The sequence below is a fragment of the Euleptes europaea genome, chromosome 3 (genome assembly GCF_029931775.1).
Source record: "Euleptes europaea isolate rEulEur1 chromosome 3, rEulEur1.hap1, whole genome shotgun sequence".
Classification (NCBI taxonomy): Eukaryota; Metazoa; Chordata; class Lepidosauria; order Squamata; family Sphaerodactylidae; genus Euleptes; species Euleptes europaea.
This window is the reverse complement of record NC_079314.1, coordinates 85,791,775-85,809,584: the sequence shown is the minus strand read 5'-3', so window position 1 is coordinate 85,809,584 and position 17,810 is coordinate 85,791,775. Positions and strand designations below refer to the sequence as shown.

General features: G+C 41.0%; 1 protein-coding gene across 1 annotated transcript in view; it reads left to right on the top strand.

Moving 5' to 3' along the window:
- The window catches only part of NUP205 (nucleoporin 205), a 50,310-nt gene that overhangs the window by 20,690 nt on the left and 11,810 nt on the right, over positions 1-17,810 (top strand). The window contains exons 14-30 of the mRNA XM_056847418.1: positions 808-858; positions 1,740-1,949; positions 2,532-2,631; positions 4,010-4,147; positions 4,692-4,881; positions 5,430-5,550; positions 7,435-7,516; positions 8,418-8,582; positions 8,971-9,095; positions 9,346-9,460; positions 10,920-11,069; positions 12,114-12,188; positions 13,305-13,462; positions 14,075-14,155; positions 15,072-15,263; positions 16,781-17,051; positions 17,436-17,534. Of these exons, the coding sequence (XP_056703396.1) occupies positions 808-858; positions 1,740-1,949; positions 2,532-2,631; positions 4,010-4,147; positions 4,692-4,881; positions 5,430-5,550; positions 7,435-7,516; positions 8,418-8,582; positions 8,971-9,095; positions 9,346-9,460; positions 10,920-11,069; positions 12,114-12,188; positions 13,305-13,462; positions 14,075-14,155; positions 15,072-15,263; positions 16,781-17,051; positions 17,436-17,534 (2,323 nt within the window). The remainder of the gene's footprint in view (positions 1-807; positions 859-1,739; positions 1,950-2,531; positions 2,632-4,009; positions 4,148-4,691; positions 4,882-5,429; positions 5,551-7,434; positions 7,517-8,417; positions 8,583-8,970; positions 9,096-9,345; positions 9,461-10,919; positions 11,070-12,113; positions 12,189-13,304; positions 13,463-14,074; positions 14,156-15,071; positions 15,264-16,780; positions 17,052-17,435; positions 17,535-17,810) is intronic.

Below are 17,810 nucleotides of genomic sequence, written 5' to 3'. Positions count from 1 at the left end.
CTGGGCTCAGAGTGGGCTGGGGAGGGGGCCGAGGGATGGAACATTCCCTGTAGCTCTTGTTGCAGAGATCCCACTCTCCATCCTTTCACTACTAACTGAAGCTGTGGTTCCTAAACCATACGATCTGCACCATAGTTAACCCTGGCTAACCCTAACCAAATCTTACCTGTAACCTCTTTGCTGATAGCCACTGGGGGGAAAGTAGACTGGGTCTGCGTGCCACATGGGAGGGACAAGAAGAGGGAGCTTGTGGCTGGGTTTGGGTTTATTACTTTTGCACCATCCTGGGAGTCTTTCAGGGTACTTGGTTAAAAGCTTGTATGGTAGAAAACGTGTGCAGTCTGTCTTTTGTGAGTGGCAATGCCAACATTTGATAGGTTTTTGAAAACTGTTGTACAGCATAGTTAATCTTTTTTTGCTGCTATATGCATAAACAACCATGTCAGGGTGTGTAGATGTGCCCTGGGGGAGATTGAAAGTATTGACCATATGCTCTTGTGTTGTCCTTTTTATTGTGAAATTCGTGCAGTCCTTTTAGATCCCTTTCTCTCAAATAATGTAGATCAAGCTGATGATAGTAAGATCAAATTGTTGTTATCCTCCCGAGATTCTGAGACTACTGAATTTGTGGCTAAATTTTTTGATGAAATTGTTAAGAGGCGGAGGTTAAATGATGTTTAGAGGGTTGGCTTTATTTGATCGACTGATGGTATGCCAATAAAGGTATTGAAATATGAAATAAACAACCATGTTCTTTTAGCAGTTGTACAAAAGGTTTTCTTTTCTCTCTTGTGTTTGTTTTGAAAGATACTGCAAACTGTAAGAGTTCCAAGTCAGAGGCAAGCAATTGGTATTGAGGTAAACTTTGTTTCTTGACTGCATTTGAAAGGACCAAGAATCAAGACAAATGGAAGCATCTTTCTGTATTGATGCCTGCTAAATAATTTCTCCATTGCATTTTGGCACTTTTGCAATTTGTTTAAGGGTGGTGAATTATTATTTTATTCTGTTACAAATATATCAACCATCAACCTGGTGAAACCATGTAAAAATTAGGCATATAGAAAAGCAGAAAGAAACAGAAATATGTATATGAGTGAAAAGTCAGAATAAATTGCAGAATAAATTGCAAAAATTGCTTTGTACTTCTGTTGATTTTATTTTATTATGAGGTAGCAAATTATGCTAAAAGAACAAAGTCTTGTGACCAGTTGGAGTCTAATAAATGCATTGTGTGTGTGTGTGTTTTCCTGTGCTAAATAAAAGTTCAAAGTGTTACACTCAGTCCTGATTCATACCGAAGATGGGGAGCGGTGGGACTGAGGTGGTAGAATGGAGTTCCCCACTCCAGGTTGCAAGAAGGATTGTACTTTGGTATATCACCCTGTGGCTAAAAACCTCCCTGCAAATAGAAAACCAGCACAGAAAGTAAAGAGAGGGTAGAATCTCTGTCCCCATTGTTCTAGTATTTTCCACCTGCATGGAATGTTGATGTGATGGAATATTTGGAAGTGAAATTCACCTATAGTCTGGTGAGGTTCATTCTGCTACCCCAGGGCTCTGCCACATCGTTATACACCATGTGTGAACCTGGCCTCACTTGGCATATAAATGCACATACATGGGTACAAATGGAGTCACAACTTCATATCCCTTTGGAACTTTTTTTGTTGCTGAAGTATAGCAAAAACTGCGGGGTTGTTTTGTTTTAACGTCATTTTTCTTGTTTTCTTGGAAAGGTTGAATTGAATGAGATTGAATCCCGTTGTGAGGAATATCCTTTAACTCGAGCCTTCTGTCGGCTCATCAGCACACTGGTAGAGAGCTCATTTCCTTCTAACCTGGGGGCCGGATTGCGTCCTCCGGGCTTTGATCCTTATTTGCAATTTCTGAGGGACTCTGTGTTTCTTCGGTTTCGTACAAGAGCCTACCGTAGAGCTGCTGAAAAGGTAACATTTGCACACACACACACACGTATATTACTGCTGCAAACATTTGTCAATTTGATGGGGTGTTAGTGATGTAATTTGTATTTCATTTAATTTTTGCAAAAGTCAACTGCAATAAAATGAAATTAACAAGTAGTTCCCTGAGCTCCAGACCCCCCCACCCTTTCACCAGCAGTAGTGATCTTACCCTAGCAGAACATTAACATTGGATCCAACCCTATATATACCTACCTATGTATATGGCACTGAGCCCCATTGGCATGGGGAAAAGGCTAGTTACCAGCTTTTTAGATAAATAAATGGGGTGGGGGGGGGGAATTGCTTGCTATAAGGGATTTGGTTTTTTTTTAAAATCATTGCTCATATTGACACAGCCAAGGAAAAAAAATCACATGTGAAGTTGTAAGCAGTGTTGCCATAGAATGTGAGTATAACTCAATGTATACATACAACCATTGTAACTTTCCATTTTATTCTTCTGTCTGAAATGTGCTCCTTACAATTTACTTATATGGTTAGATGTAATGTTATTTATTTGCATTGGCAGTATGAACACAATCTTGTTTGTGTTTTCCTTGGCAGTGGGAAGTAGCTGAGGCTGTTCTGGAAGTTTTTTACAAATTGCTGAGAGATTATGAACCTCAGCTTGAAGACTTTGTGGACCAATATCTGGAGTTACAAGGTAGGCTGTTTCCACATTTCGGCTGGCTGGCTGATGTATTTATTTATTGCATTTTGCTTAAGGCAGGAGGCAGTGTTGACCTCAGTCAGGGCCATGGTCCTCACTATTTAGACAGGTTCTTGGAGGCCAGTTGAATAGTCTTGTGTTACAACTATTATTTAACCTCAGTAATATGACAAGGCCCTGACCTGGATGGCCCAGGCTAGCCTGATCTCGTCAGATCTCGGAAGCTAAGCAGGGTCAGACCTGGTGGATGGGAGACCACCAAGGAAGTCCAGGGTTGCTATACAGAGAAAGGCACTGGCAAACCACTTCTGTTAGTCTGTTTTCCTCCAGAGAAGGTTTGGGGAGACTCTTGAGTTAGGGCAAGTGAGTGTGGCAGGAGATGTCTTGAAATCTTCTCAGCCTTGGGTTCATGGTAGGAAGAGGTTGATTTTGTTCAGTGGTGGGTGGGGGTGTAAGGGGAAATGTGAAGGTGATTCAGTGGGAGGTAGAGACCAAGGACTAGAAGCCTGAATCTAGTGCCAAGGACTAGATGCTTGAATCTAGTGCTAAGGACCCCAGGGATTTACTTAAGAGAGCTACCTTGGTGCAGAAGGAAAAAAAATTAGGTGAGATGGTTTGACTTTAAAAAGAGAAATATTGGCAAGAGAAAGCCAGCAAGAATACATTAAGAGTAGTAGTATAAATAGGAAGCAACTAGAGCAAGTCACAACCTTCAGGAGTAATGCCAGAGTTGGAAGAAAACACTTCAGGAATGCTGTATAAGGACAAAGTGTTAAATTTTGTGATTGTTCGGATGGATCATATGAATGATCATATGAACCTGCCTTATACTGAATCAGACCCTTGGTCCATCAAAGTCAGTATTGTCTACTCAGACCGGCAGCAGCTCTCCAGGGTCTCAGGTAGAGGTCTTTCACATCACCTACTTGCCTAGTCCCTTTAACTGGAGATGCCAGGGATTGAACCTGGACCTTCTTCATGCCAAGCAGATGCTCTACCCCTGAGCCACAGCCCCTCTCCTTAGGAAGCTGCCTTATACTGAATCAGATCCTTGGTCCATCAAAGTCAGTATTGTCTACTCAGACCAGCAGCAGCTCCCCTGGGTCTCAGGCAGAGGTCTTTCACATCACCTACTTGCCTAGTCCCTTTAAACTGGAGATGCATTGAACCTGGGGCCTTCTGCATGCCGAGAGATGCTCTACCACTGAGCCACAGCCCCTCCCCAAATACAAATCAACAAATTAAAACCAATCAATTAAAAAAATGGATGAGGAGGTAGGCAAAGATTATGATGATGGTGTATGACTTTTTTAGGAAACAAAATGATAAATCTCAGGCAAACTGCATTGTCTACAAAATTTTGCTTTTCCAGGAGAAGAAGTCATAGCGTATAAACCACCTGGATTTAATCTGATGCACCATTTACTGAATGAGTCACCAATGTTGGAATTGTGTCTCAGCCTGCTGGAAGAAGGGGTTAAACAACTAGATACCTATGCCCCTTTCCCTGGTAGGTGCCAGCTTTTCTTTTAAGAATCAAAACATTGACAGTTGTTTAAAATGTATACAGTACTTCCTGCATCAGTTGTGTATTGAGGTCTTACTATATGCAGCCTTGCACTAAGAGAGCTGATGATGACAAGTTGGCATTTTTTGAGGATTTCTTTAGAAACAAACTTGACTTACTGTGGCTCAATCAATGTGCAGTGGAATGTATGTATTTATTTTTATACAACCTTCTTTTTTCTCCAGTGGGGACCTAAAGTGACTTATCACAGCATCCTCCGGGTGATAAGATCCTCCCCTCCCACACACACACACATACTTTATCTTCACAGCATCAGCCCTGTGAGGGAGATTAGACTCATTGGCCTAAGGGGTCACCCAGAGATCTTCCTCAGCAGAACAGGGATGTGAACGTGATTTTCCCAGATCCTAGTTTGTCACTCTAGCCACTGAGTCATGCTGGCTTTATTTAATGATTTTTTTTCTCCCTTGAGGCAGTACATATATGTTAGACCGATTTGTTCAGTTTATTTTCTGTCCTTTTATAGGAAAGAAGCATTTAGAGAAATCAGTACAGTATTGCCTTGGGCTGCTCAATCTGACTCTGCAGAAAGAGAATGTCTTCATGAACTACTTAAGGGAAAGCCATCTGTCCCTGATTGTTACATCTCTAGAGCAACTGCTGCAAGGAATCAACCCTCGAACTAAAAAGGCAGACCATGTTGTCAATATTGCCAGGTAGGCCCAAAACATATGAAGGACAGGTATGGCTATAGAGGTGACCAGGATAATGCTGAGCCCATTGTGCCCCTTTTGAGGGGTGCCACAGCAAGACTTGGTGATTGTACAGATTCTTATGTTACTCAGCTGGCTTTGTATGAACACAATAATACTTCTATATGGACCTGGGCCCCATATTGGTTTGTTCTGTCTTCACGGATCTCTTCTGAGCATTTGCCTGTTTGTTTGTGAAGCAAGCAACTATGCTTAATAGGAAAACAAGTCCAGTGAGCATGAGCCCGTAAGAAGTATTTGTTAACTGGGACTAAAGGAAGGATTGATGAGCCGGGGGATTGTAGGTTTGGGGGTGGGCCAGTGCCATACTTAGGGTACACTGTGCTGCTAAGATATGTAAATATTTATGACCCCTTAGATTTCAAATCCTGTTTGCATTTTTGATCTGCATATAGTTATGTAGTCTTATAAGTCTAATTTTGAGGCATAATTTCCTTTTTTCCCTGGAATTTCCATTCAAACAGTTGCTTATATTCTTCCAATTTTTGAAGGTACCTTTATCATGGCAATACCAATCCTGAGCTGGCTTTTGAAAGTTCCAAGATCCTATGTTGCATTTCTTACAATGCTAACATTCAGGTCAAACTAATTGGAGACTTCACACAAGACCAGGTAACTTTTGCAGTCTCTTAATTTTTTAATGAATGGGAAGAAAAGAATGGTGTTAACTAATACTAAATGGGGAATCTTTATGGCGAAAATGCTTGGATTTGGTTCTTGTAGGTTATCCGGGCTGTGTGACCGTGGTCTTGGTATTTTTTTCCCCTGACGTTTCGCCAGCAGCTGTGTCTCTCCTTCAGTGTTACTCCTCTGAAGATGCCTGCCACAGCTGCTGGCGAAACGTCAGGAAAGAAAATACCAAGACCACGGTTACACAGCCCAGATAACCTACAAGAACCAATGAACTCTGACCGTGAAAGCCTTCGACAATACTTGGATTTGTTTATAAAGTGTATGGATATTGTGGTGGGTTGGGGTGGCACAAGTGGGCACTAATACATTTTTTGGTGGGAAAAGCCCTCACTCAATGCAGTGCCACCATCCTCTCGATGGTAGCCAATATAATTTTTAGGAATTCTTAGGATTACTGCCCATACCACTTCCCTGACACATACACCAGCCCCTCAAATGGAGAGGCCAGAGAAATAGTTACATATTGTCCTACAAGTGCTTGGCACTCTTTAAAGTTTGCCACCTGTAAGGTAAAACAGTGATGGTTGCACATGTATATGTTGTGCTCTAAAATTAGGGCATAATTGGTTGGAAAGATGTTTAAAGGACTAACTGATTACTGACAAATTGGGTGGAGATTTCATTTCCAAAATCACAGATCAACTTTGCCTCCAGTCCTGGTCAGCATTCTACTGAAAGACTTGGAGGATTGATAGAATGTGCACTCCATAGAATGACAAGTGATGTGAAACATAATTGGGGATGAGTATTCTGAATTATTTTGATAACTTGAAGAGCAGGCTCTGTCTGTCAGTGCAGCGGGCATTGTTCTTACCGCTTCCATTTCATCCTTGCAACAACCCTTTGAGGTGTAAATTAGGCAGAGAGAGACTAGCCCAAAATCACTCACAGTACTTCATAACGGAGTGAGAATTTAGACCTGATTTCCTCATGTCCTAGAGCAACGCTGTAACCCCACTGGCAAACAGAATAACTCCAGTGTGTTAAAAGCAGTGAAGAACTATGAAATACATTCTGTGATACCTACTGCTTGTCAGTGCCATAGCCAATGGTATGAGAGGCAGGCTGGGTCTTAAAGAGTCTTTGTCACAAAGTTTTAGGTACATCAGACCCTGCGTCAGTTTGAGGAGGTCAGATTAGATGAAGTTCAGGACGTCCTCACCTTTGTTCTCTCTTCTATGCTTAGTTTTTGTAAGCTGACTAATGCTGGTAGGCTTTAACGGCACTATTACAGGCCAATAAGAATTTTTTAATACATTGCTTTTTGACAGGTGCAGTCACACAAGCCATTTTTGCTTGCTGAACTGTTTTCTATCAGAAAAGGTTTTATTGTGGTAGCTTGGCCTAGATCCATCTTTAGTACAAAAATGCCACCTTACATGTTAGGTGAAATTCGTTTTGCCAAACAAAAGGAAAGCTTGGGCTTTAACCTTTTTTTTTTTTTTTCCCCCCAGCCAGGCTATTCCCTCAAACCTGACTTCCCCTTCTGCCACTGTGTCTGTCATTCAGCATGGGAAAGGCTTAGTGTCCACAGGGTGTGAGACAACCGCGCCTGTAGCCTCTTTTGGCGCTATGCACCTCCTGTGTTGTTTCATGTGTTGATGCTGAAACGATGCAACTGGCATTAAAGCCAGGCTGGTTTAACTGGGGGGGGGGGATCCCTTTCCTTTATGTACAAATGCTTTATAATGTTCGTTTTGGGATGCCGTTTTGGGATGGCAAGTCTGTTTTGCTTTAAATCTATCTGTGATCTTTTAATACATTGCTGTTTTTTCAATCATGTTCCTTGATTTATAAATCCAGAGTATTAGCCAGAAATTGATGACTGGGTTTGTGGAGTGTTTGGACAGTGAAACAGCAGAAGAAATCATTAATCTTGTGGAAGGTATGAAACTAGTCAGTATTTATTTCTATTTAAAAAGCTGCTGAACCACTAAAAAAAAGTCAGGGAGGGTCATGAGGGCTTTAACTGTGCAGAACATAAAGCTATTGCGTTTATTTTGCATAGATTAGGAAAGTAGCCTGAAACTGGAATCGGCGTCCAGTGCCACTTGTTTTGAGCCAAATTATAAACAGAACTTAATGAGCAAATAAGAAGTAAAGCTAATTTGTAAATCAGCCTTGAAAATAAGTTCACAAAATTTTTAATAGCTGGCTCGCTCACATATAAACTTGGTTATAATTCCGGGGGGGGGGGGGGTTAGATGTGTTACCCTGTTGCAGCAAAAATAGGAGTCTTGTGGCACTTTAAGAGGCTAACAGCATTTTATGTTAATCAAGAGCTTTTTTTGCAGTAGAGCCCAGTTCAAAGCATGGCTCCTCACTAGGCAGTCATTTTATACATGGCATCTAGAAAAAAGAAAGCAATCTGTGGGGTCATGGGGACACCAAATGCTGTAATGAAATACTTAAATATAATTTTACCCATTACTTCATACATTTCATAACCCCTTGACCATGCAGTTTGTTTTTTCATCTCCCTACATAAAATTCCTGCATAGTGAGGATATCGTGATTTAATGCTGGAATAAAATTTTGTTAGCCTTTAAAACACTGCAGGATTCCTATTTGCATATGTTGATTGCTAAAGGCTTGTTAATGAAATAAAAAATGCAGCTTCTTCCAGTTTTACAAAAGTTTTTCTATCAGGTTGCCAGGATATGATTTTTACTCATTACAGATGACCAGGCACATGGCCACTTACAAGCACATTTAACAACCTTTGAATGGTTTATGAAATGTCCACTTCAGATATTCTAAAATGGGTGTATATTTTTGATTCTAAGAACTTGAACCTGAAAGAAAACGAGCCCAGATCTACCATGAAACCAGGATCAACATCTTGAACCTTCTGATCACTTCTCTGGAGTGCAGCCCGCCCAATCTTGCGCTGTACCTTCTGGGTTATGAGCTCAAGAAGCCTGTCAGCACTACAAACTTGCAGGATGCAGGTACATGGCTAAATGGGGTAGTGGAGATGTGTGGGGGGGTGGGCACCACTTGAAAAGAATGAAACAGTAATTAGCAGGGAAAATAGATGTTCACTCTGCTGTGAGTCCTGCTGGGTGAAAAGGAGTGACATAAATATGGTATAATAAAACAGAAGACTGGTGGCACCTTAAGGAAAAACGAACAACGTTTATTCCAGCGTGAGCTTTCTTGAGTCAGATCTCACTCCCTGTGATGCAGAAGATAAATATGGTATGACAAGCAGTCATGAAAATAACAACAAATAAATGTGGTATTGGGAAACTGTTTTAAGCTTTAGTATCCTGAAGGAAATACTTTAAGACTTATATTTACTGCCTATTTATCCAAGTGTAAACCTTGCATTTAAAGGTGTTTTAGGTTGCCCTCGAACTTGTCTTCATGCAATATTAAACATACTGGAAAAGGGTACTAAAACCAGGTCTGGTCCTACAGCAGTTCAAGAATCTCCTCATCTGGCAGAGCTGTGTTACCAGGTATGCAAAATACATCCTCTTCTAAGTTCCTCAATATCAAGGCAACAAGCTTTCAATTAATAAAGCATTTACTTTTGTAGATCACTTCAGCCATTTTTTTCAGAAGAGTTTGAATAGTTACTCAGTTTTGAGCAAAGCTCAAATACAGAACTTAATAACATATTACACTGACTAGTATTTCCCTCTTACCTAGTATTCCTTGTAGGCCTGTAAAGGTAAACTGATATCTGAATTATCTTGGGATAAACAGGTGATTTATCAACTGTGCGCCTGCTCAGACACTTCAGGACCAACCATGAGATATTTAAGGACCAGCCAGGATTTCTTATTCTCTCAGTTACAACATTTACCATTTTCTGTCAAAGGTAAGACTACAAATACAGTCTCTAACATCCAACTTTTCAAAAGTTTGGGTCTCATTTGTTTGAACAGCAATAAACATCACTTTGGGGGCTTAGGGGGAAGGGAGAAAAAGAAGAGTTGGTTTTTATATGCTGAGTTTCTCTACCACTCAAGGAAGAATCAAACCGGCTTACAGTCACCTTCCCCTCCCCACAACAGACACCCCGTGAGGTAGGTGGGGATGAGAGAGCTCTAAGAGAACTGTGACTAGCCCAGGGTCACCTTCATGGAGGAGTGGGGAATCAAATCCAGTTCTCCAGATTAGAGTCCACCTGTCTTAACCATGACTCCCCGCTGGCTCTCATGCTGGCTGGAGTTGGGATGTGGAATGATATAGTACAGCCTGATCTTGGAAGCTGAGTAGGGTCGGTTTTTGGATGGGAGGCCACCAAGGCAGACTACATGGAAGGCATCGGCAAACCACCTATGCTTAATCATTTGCCTTGAAAACCCTAGGGCATTGCCAAATGTTTTCTGCGACTTGATGGCACTTTACACTCACACAGGGAGAAGGGAAGATGCTTTTTGGCAGAATTCTGAGTGTCTTGATGTCAAGCCCCTGCCAGTTCACCAGTGGTCTCTGGAATAAAACTTCATTACATACTTTCCTAAATGTAGGAAGTGAAGGCGCCCCAACCGCCACACCCATTCTGGTAGGTCATTCCATAGGAATGGACCTACCGTGAGGACAGTTCATGAACTGGATATTGCCGTACGGACAGCCCTAAGGGCTGTCCGTATGGCAATATCCAGTTCATGAACTGTCCTCATGGTAGGTCCATTCCATAAGGAGAAGGCTGTCTGAAGAGCAAAGCTGGTGCTTGACAGTATGTCAGGAGATGCTTTTTGATAAGTATGAAGGCTCATCCACCTACACATCTAGCCTTAAAAAGTGCTCTGGAAAACTGAAAACTTGCAAAATATGTAGTGTTATTGGATCTCAATAAATGATATGACTTGGAATTTGTTTTGGAATGGTGTTCTACAATATGTGCCATACTGGACTTTGATGTATGGAGTAGGGGTGTGCGCCAAGAAAAAATTAATTGTACATTCATATCAAGGGCTTGTGTGGGGTGTCCATAATTGCTTACGTTCATATAGGACATTACTGGCTCAGGATTCAAATCCATGTGGTTTTTCAGGTTCCAGAGCTTCAGGACCATTACTTTCTCTGTCTCTACCTCATACTGCTTCTTATTAGTTTTAAATAGAATTCTGAAAGTCTTGATGTAGCGGGGAGACATCAAATTGTTCCTTTTATGATATTTTCATAAACAGATGTTGTGTTGAACAGCACCCATATACTTACTTTTTCCAAGCAATAACTGTGCCACAAGTGTTAACATGAGTCAGACCAAAGAGTATTTTGTCTGTTATTTTGTTGAACTGTGCCATTCTTGCCCTGCTTTTTCTGTTTAGAGCATGAGATTCCAGCCTTGAATCAGATGTCATGGTTAATGAAGACTGCATCTATAGAATTGCGTGTAACATCCCTGAACCGCCAGCGTTCCCACACACACAGACTCCTGCATCTCCTCTTGGATGACGTGCCAGTAAAACATTACTTAGGTAAATGTGTTTTGGGACTGGGCAGAGATGAGAATCTAAGACTGAGTTGCTTATTTGAATCTCTTGTCACTTTCATATCCATTGGTTTTGACTCTTACCTTATATTTGATAGTCTTTCTGATACTGTATTGAGCTTAACATTGCCATATTAATGGGGTGGGATGTGGGCTACTGGAGAATAGAGAGAAATATGCTTTATCCTCTGTTTGCCCATTGTGTCCCAACTATTCTGGCCAGTGTGGATACTGGAGTTGAGCTTCTGTTTGTAGCTTGGGATCAGTATTCTGAATGTAGGGTTCACTCATCTCTTGCAAGTCAGTGAGCAAGGTTGTCCTGATAACCTCTCCAGGGTAAAACTAGAGGTGGCTTACTTCTGATTTGTCTATTAATTTGAATTTTCCAGATACATCTTCTGTTGTCTGCTGGGCACATAGAAAATCACTCCAGACTAATTTCAAGTTGGAGCATGCCCTGGTAGATACTGATGATAAATGTGGCCTTTGGATAGGGAACAAGCATGACTGCTGCTTCACAGTGTCATTGGGAAGGGATCAGTGAGGTTAACTACGTTCTGACTATGCAGGGCAGGGCGTGATACCGGTTTGGCATGCAAGAGTCTCATCATCATATGGCATGTTGTATTGTGTTAACTTATCAGGATTGCAAGCTCAGAGGACTATTGCAAACATGAATCCCATTTTTAATGTTTTGATATTTAAATGAAAGTTGATCAATGGACTGATGTAACATTGAGACATCTGTCCCAATAACTAAAAATAAACACAGCTATTTAATGCTAAAATTAAAAGCTATATTAAAAACCACCCATCACTGAGTATTTACAGTACATTCTGACTCTTCACGGCATCTAACACTGCCTGATTATACAGTATGGAGTTAATTATTGCAACCTGAATAATTTTTCCTGTATTTTTAGGCTGCATTTGTCTAGACAGCAGCATTTGTCCTAAATTGCTCAAATTTGTAAAAAGCTTTTTTGTGTGTGTTGCGCTCTTACATATTTATTTTGATCAATCTTCTCAGCTGAAGGTGAAGGAGGGACGGAAGATGAAAGTCGATCTCTCAGTGGGTTTCTTCACTTTGACACTGCTTCTAAAGGTAAGGCTGAGAGGCTGATTTACTCAGATTCTAATCATGATTGGGAAGATTTCCCACAAGAAAAAGATAAAAGGAAGTATTTTTTCACACAACGCATAGTTAAATTGTGGAACTCCCTGCCCCAGGATGTGGTGATGGCTGCCAGCTTGGAGGGCTTTAAGAGGGGAGTGGACGTATTCATGGAGGAGAGGGGTATTCATGGCTGTTTGTTAGAATGGATATTAGTCATGCTGCATACCTATTCTCTCTAGTATCAGAGGAGCATGCCTATTATTTTGGGTGCGGTGGAACACAGGCAGGATGGTGCTGCTGCACTTGTCTTGTGGCTTCCTAGAGGCACCTGGTTGGCCACTGTGTGAACAGACTGCTGGACTTGATGGGCCTTGGTCTGATCCAGCAGGGCCTTTCTTATGTTCTTAAGAAGAGCCATTGCAACATGGAGTGAGGTCCATGCACTGCGTTTTCTACTGTTTATACCAATCATGAAATGAGAAACTTCAGAAGTTGGAGGCTAATTTTGTAAAATGGTGACAAAATTCCACCATCATAGTTGATCAACATAACTAAGCTAACTCTAGATTTATGTCTCTGTGCCCCAGAAAGCTATTATTTGTCTCTTGTTCATGGTCACTGGACACAATACAGAAATCAGCATACTCATTTCAAAACTACTGAACTATTTTTCCTCTAGTGTATCCATGCTAGTCTTCTAGGCTGCTTTTTATACAATCCTACTAATTTTTATCTGTTTGTTATGGATAGCCTAGAGAAAAAGTGCTCATATCAATGTGCCCCTGCTATTGTCTGCATGTAATATCTTGCTGAACTGGGGCCATAGAAATTCAAGACCTGTCTATGAATAGACACCCATGTCTACACTGAACCTTCCAGATTTGAATGTGTTGATCACAAATGAAGAAAATTAGAGTCTTAAATGCCTAATTAAGGAGTGACAATGTGTTACAAAAGATGATTAACTTTACTGTGAACAAAGTTCAGAATAATTTTAAATAGTAAGCTCTTACTCATAAAGCCTGTTCAGTTTCAGAGTTCAGCTGAATTCTGATCTCTCTGACTTCTTGGTGTTTCTGAATGTACTTTGTCTCTCCTTCTCAGTACGCAGGAAGATCTTGAGCATCCTGGACTCAATTGACTTTAGTCAGGAGATCCCAGAACCTTTGCAACTGGATTTTTTTGACCGGGCTCAAATTGAGCAGGTCATTGCCAACTGTGAGAACAAGAGTGCACATGGGCCAGTCATCTGCAACGTCAAGGTTAGAAACCCTGCCATATGTAGATATATAGTTTTAATAACGATCTGGCTGAAGTTAAGATCTATTTCTTTTAATGGAAGTTAAGCATGGACTCTCACACTGAAGTCAGTAAGGTTTAAAAGGGCTTATGTGTGATTTTGGTGTTTCCTTCATGTTTACTTGGTAGTTCTAAGGATGCAGTACTAACCACTATATATGCATCACTAGCTCCTTAAATCTGTACTTTCAGTCACGAGTTCAACTGCTTTGGAATTATTTATGTTGTTGGTGAGATAAGGTCCACTTCAGGCTTATACCTCTTGTGCTAGGTTCTGTATATATAGGTAAACACCATTGTTCCTTCAATGTCAGTATCTGAAAGGGGGGGAGAACTAATGTTAAACTGTGTAGTGTTAGATTTCTACAGCTTTATTTAATAGAAGCTTTTGGGGTGAACTGAGATGCAAATGAAATTATGAAAGTGATTAGGAAAGTGAATGGGTAACATGAAATTGCAAAGGATCCAGAAAAGTGAGAGTTAAGAAAAAAATGTTATGCCCACAAGTGACTAAGAAAATTTACAGATACCAAAAAGCATGACAGGTGTTTTTAGTTTCCTGTCTTCAATTCTAGCATGTCCACAAAGTTTTGATTGCTGAAGTTAATGCCTTGCAAGGAATGGCAGCTCTTGGACAGAGACCTTTGCTCATGGAGGTAAGTCCACATAATAAGACTTGGTCTTGAAAACAGATGCAAGGTTGAACTGACTATTTTTTCCTTGTAACATTCCTGATAAGTTCTTTGTGATTGTTCATTAATGTATCTCTTTTCAATTTGTACATGCACACAGTTAGATTTTGACAGTGTTTCATCTGTCATTCAATAACTCTTTGAAATATATGACAAAGGGAGCTTTGACTCTGGAAAGCTCATACCCCCAAAATCTTGTTGGTCTCTAAGGCGCTACTGAGCTCGAATAGCTGTTCTACCACAGACCAACACGCCTACCCTATGGAACTATCTTTGAAATATTTATTATTTATTTATAATATTTTAGTGCCACCTTTCCACCCTGTCAGGGTCCACAAGGCGGCTGCATAAGAACATTAAAACATTTAAACAATTAAAATACAGTTTAAAATATAAAATTCAATTAAAACCGCATACATATGTTATGCTGGGAGTTACTGGCTTGCTTAAGACCACCTAATGAGTCTCAAGGCTTAATTTTCTGAATACCTTGGATGAAACAGTCTTTGTACTATGCAATCCTGGCTTTTTGATAAGGTCTCTTCTCGGGAAGAGTGACTTTGAAAATTTTGAAATTGCAATTTGGAGGTGTGTGCAAAGGCACACTTTCTTTTAGAAATTTTCTCTCTTTTGATTTTATAAAACCTACAACAATTATTTGGTAGCTAGCACAAGAAGTTTAAAGGGAACATCTATGGAAAAATAACACACATGCCTCTGAGGATGGCAGCTTTCCTTCTAAACAGTTATCAGGGAGATTCAGTAGCTATTTTTTGATATATGCTTTGTTTAGCTGTGTTTGATATGTGTTTGGTTAGCTGCGTTTAAAAATACAGCCAATGCTGTGAACTAATGAATGTTCCTTTTATTGTATGACCAGGAAATCAACACCATTCTGCAATATGTTGTGGAACGTAATAAGCTTCTTCAGTGTCTCTATGCGAAGCGGCATGCTCTGGAATCCTGGAGGCAGCTGGTGGAGATCATATTGACTGCCTGCCCTCAGGACCTCATTCAGCCTGAGGAAAGGCAGCTCATTATCCGTGACCTCTTACAAGATGTGCATGACAAAGTAAGCCCCTTGAAATATGCTGGTGTTTTACACTGTGTGTGGGGTTGTTCTTAATAACTACTTTTCATTTTTTTAACAATCAAATTAGGAAATATTTATTGGGCTGCAATTAAGTTGCTATTTAACAGGACAAAACGCTTACAAAAATCTAGTAGTTTTGATGCTGCTTTGCCACTTATGTACATTGTAACTCAGCATCCATTTACTTTTCCACTGAGCAGTGACGTTTGCCATCACTGTACTTTCAGGATCCATCAAAGTGTAGAATAGCAGGCATCAAAAAAGAATTCACCGCAACTGTGCCTCACCAATCTCATGCTTTGAAAGCTGATTACTTTATTCACATTATTTAGTATCTAACTTCCACTTAACTTTATTTTATTTACAAAATGTATATCCCACCTTCCTGCTCTTGCTACCACAGCAGCTAACAAATTAAAACATACATAATAAAATCATATTTTAAAACCAACCTTCCACAAAAAAACCACCACTGAAACAATTAAAAACAGAGCTAAAATACATAAAAAGACATAAAAACAACAATTAAAACCTTGGTTAGGAAGGAGGGATCACTCAAGGAATGCCAAATGAAACAAAAAAAGTCTTTCCCCACTGGTGGAAGATGGCAACAGGAGGGGACAGACAAATCTCCCTAGTGGGGAGAGCTCAAGCATTTTGATGTCACAACCAAGCATCCTGGGATGCTGCCTGCCTCAGAAAATGGGAGGGGCCTGAAGCAGGGCCTCCAAAGATGACTGTAGTGGTCAGGTGGGTTCATAAGGGTGTAGGCAGTCCTTCAGATATGTTGGTCCCAAACCTATAAGCCTCTGAAGATCAACACCAGCACCTTGAATTGGGCTCAAAAACAAATTGACAGCCAGTATAGATGGACCAAGACTGGAATGATGTGATCCACTCCAGTCAACATCCTGGCTACAGCATTCTGTTCCAGTTGAAGTTTCTGAACACTTTTCAAGGGCAGCCCCATGTACAGCACATTGCAGTAATCTAATCTAGCGGTAACCAGGGCATGCACCACAGTGGCCAGATCTTTTCTGCCCAGGAAAGGCTGCAGCTGACTAACCATTTGAAGCTGGTAAAAGGCCCTCTTGGCCACAGCTGTCACCTGCTTATCCTGTTCAAAGGGAGTGCAGCCACCTCCAGAACGGGTGACACCTTAAATCCTGGGTCAGACCTTCCATCCACCAGTAGCACTTTGGTTGTCTTGAGAATAAGCTTCAGTTTGTTAGCTGACATCCACTCCAAAACTGCCTCCAGGCACCGGTTCAGGGTTTTCACAGCTTTCCCAGGATCAGCAGGGAGCACAAGATGGAACCAAGTGTCATCTGCATAATGGTGACAACCCAGTCCAAATTTCCAGATGACCCAGCGGTTTCATGTAGATGTTAAAGTGCATAGGGCACTTATAGGAGATTGCATTAGAGAGTTATAAAAATTGGCTGGGCATGTGTGACTGGCATGTCCTAAAACAGTGACTCTTCTTTTCCTGTAAGATCCTGGATGATGACGCAGCTCAGGAATTAATGCCTATTGTGGCAGGAGCTGTGTTCACTCTGACTGCCCACCTAAGCCAATCTGTGCGAGCGGAGCAAAAGCAACTTCTGGCTGATCCTATACCCGGACACTCTCAGTTTGTCCTGATGCTGGATGGCTCTTTCACGTCACCGCTTGGTTCCGAAGGCATGGCTGTGGGATTCACTTCCATTGGAGATTCTTCTCTCCATATCATCTTGAAAAAAATTCTGAATTTTATATTGAAAACAGGTAATTAATAAATTTTACCCTTTTGGGGGCAAAGATGCTACAGAAACCAATACAAGGACACACTTCCTTAATAATGTTCATTATGACAGTATATAGTAAGCAAAGTATAATCCTGAAAGAAGCTGAGTGTACGTGATCTGCACTTCCAAAATAGGAAACGTTGGCTGAACCTTATTCAGAATACCTTTGCTCAGTTTAAATAGCTTTTTATAACATAGACAGAGTTCTGTGATGCCTGCTCCAGATTAAGTATAACCAGGTTTGTTTTTGTATTACAAAAGCTGGTGTTCTGGAGATAAACCTGGGAAGATACGGGGGTGGCAGAAGAAAGATGTGAATCTGTGACTTGTGTCTCACTAGAGTACTCTTGTCCCATCTGAGCAGGTGGTGGCTTCCAGCGAGTGAGAACGCACCTGTACGGATCACTGCTCTACTATTTACAGATTGCTCAGAGACCAGATGAACCAGACACCCTAGAAGCAGGTAGAATGTAACTTGATTATGGAGAAAAGAGAACATCAAGTAAAGATATAACTGTTGTGTGTGACCCCAAAGTATTAATGGTGTTTTTATGGTCTTGCTAAAGGGCTTAGCCTCAGCACTTTATTTCACCCTTATTTCGCCTCACAGCCCTACACTATTGCCCATTCTGCATCAGCAATAATACTCCTTTGCTCTTTTCTGCCTCTATCTCCAGGCTTCTCCAAACTCCTCCTTCTCCATACTTCTTATACATGGGTGGCTGCTGGCCTGTGATTT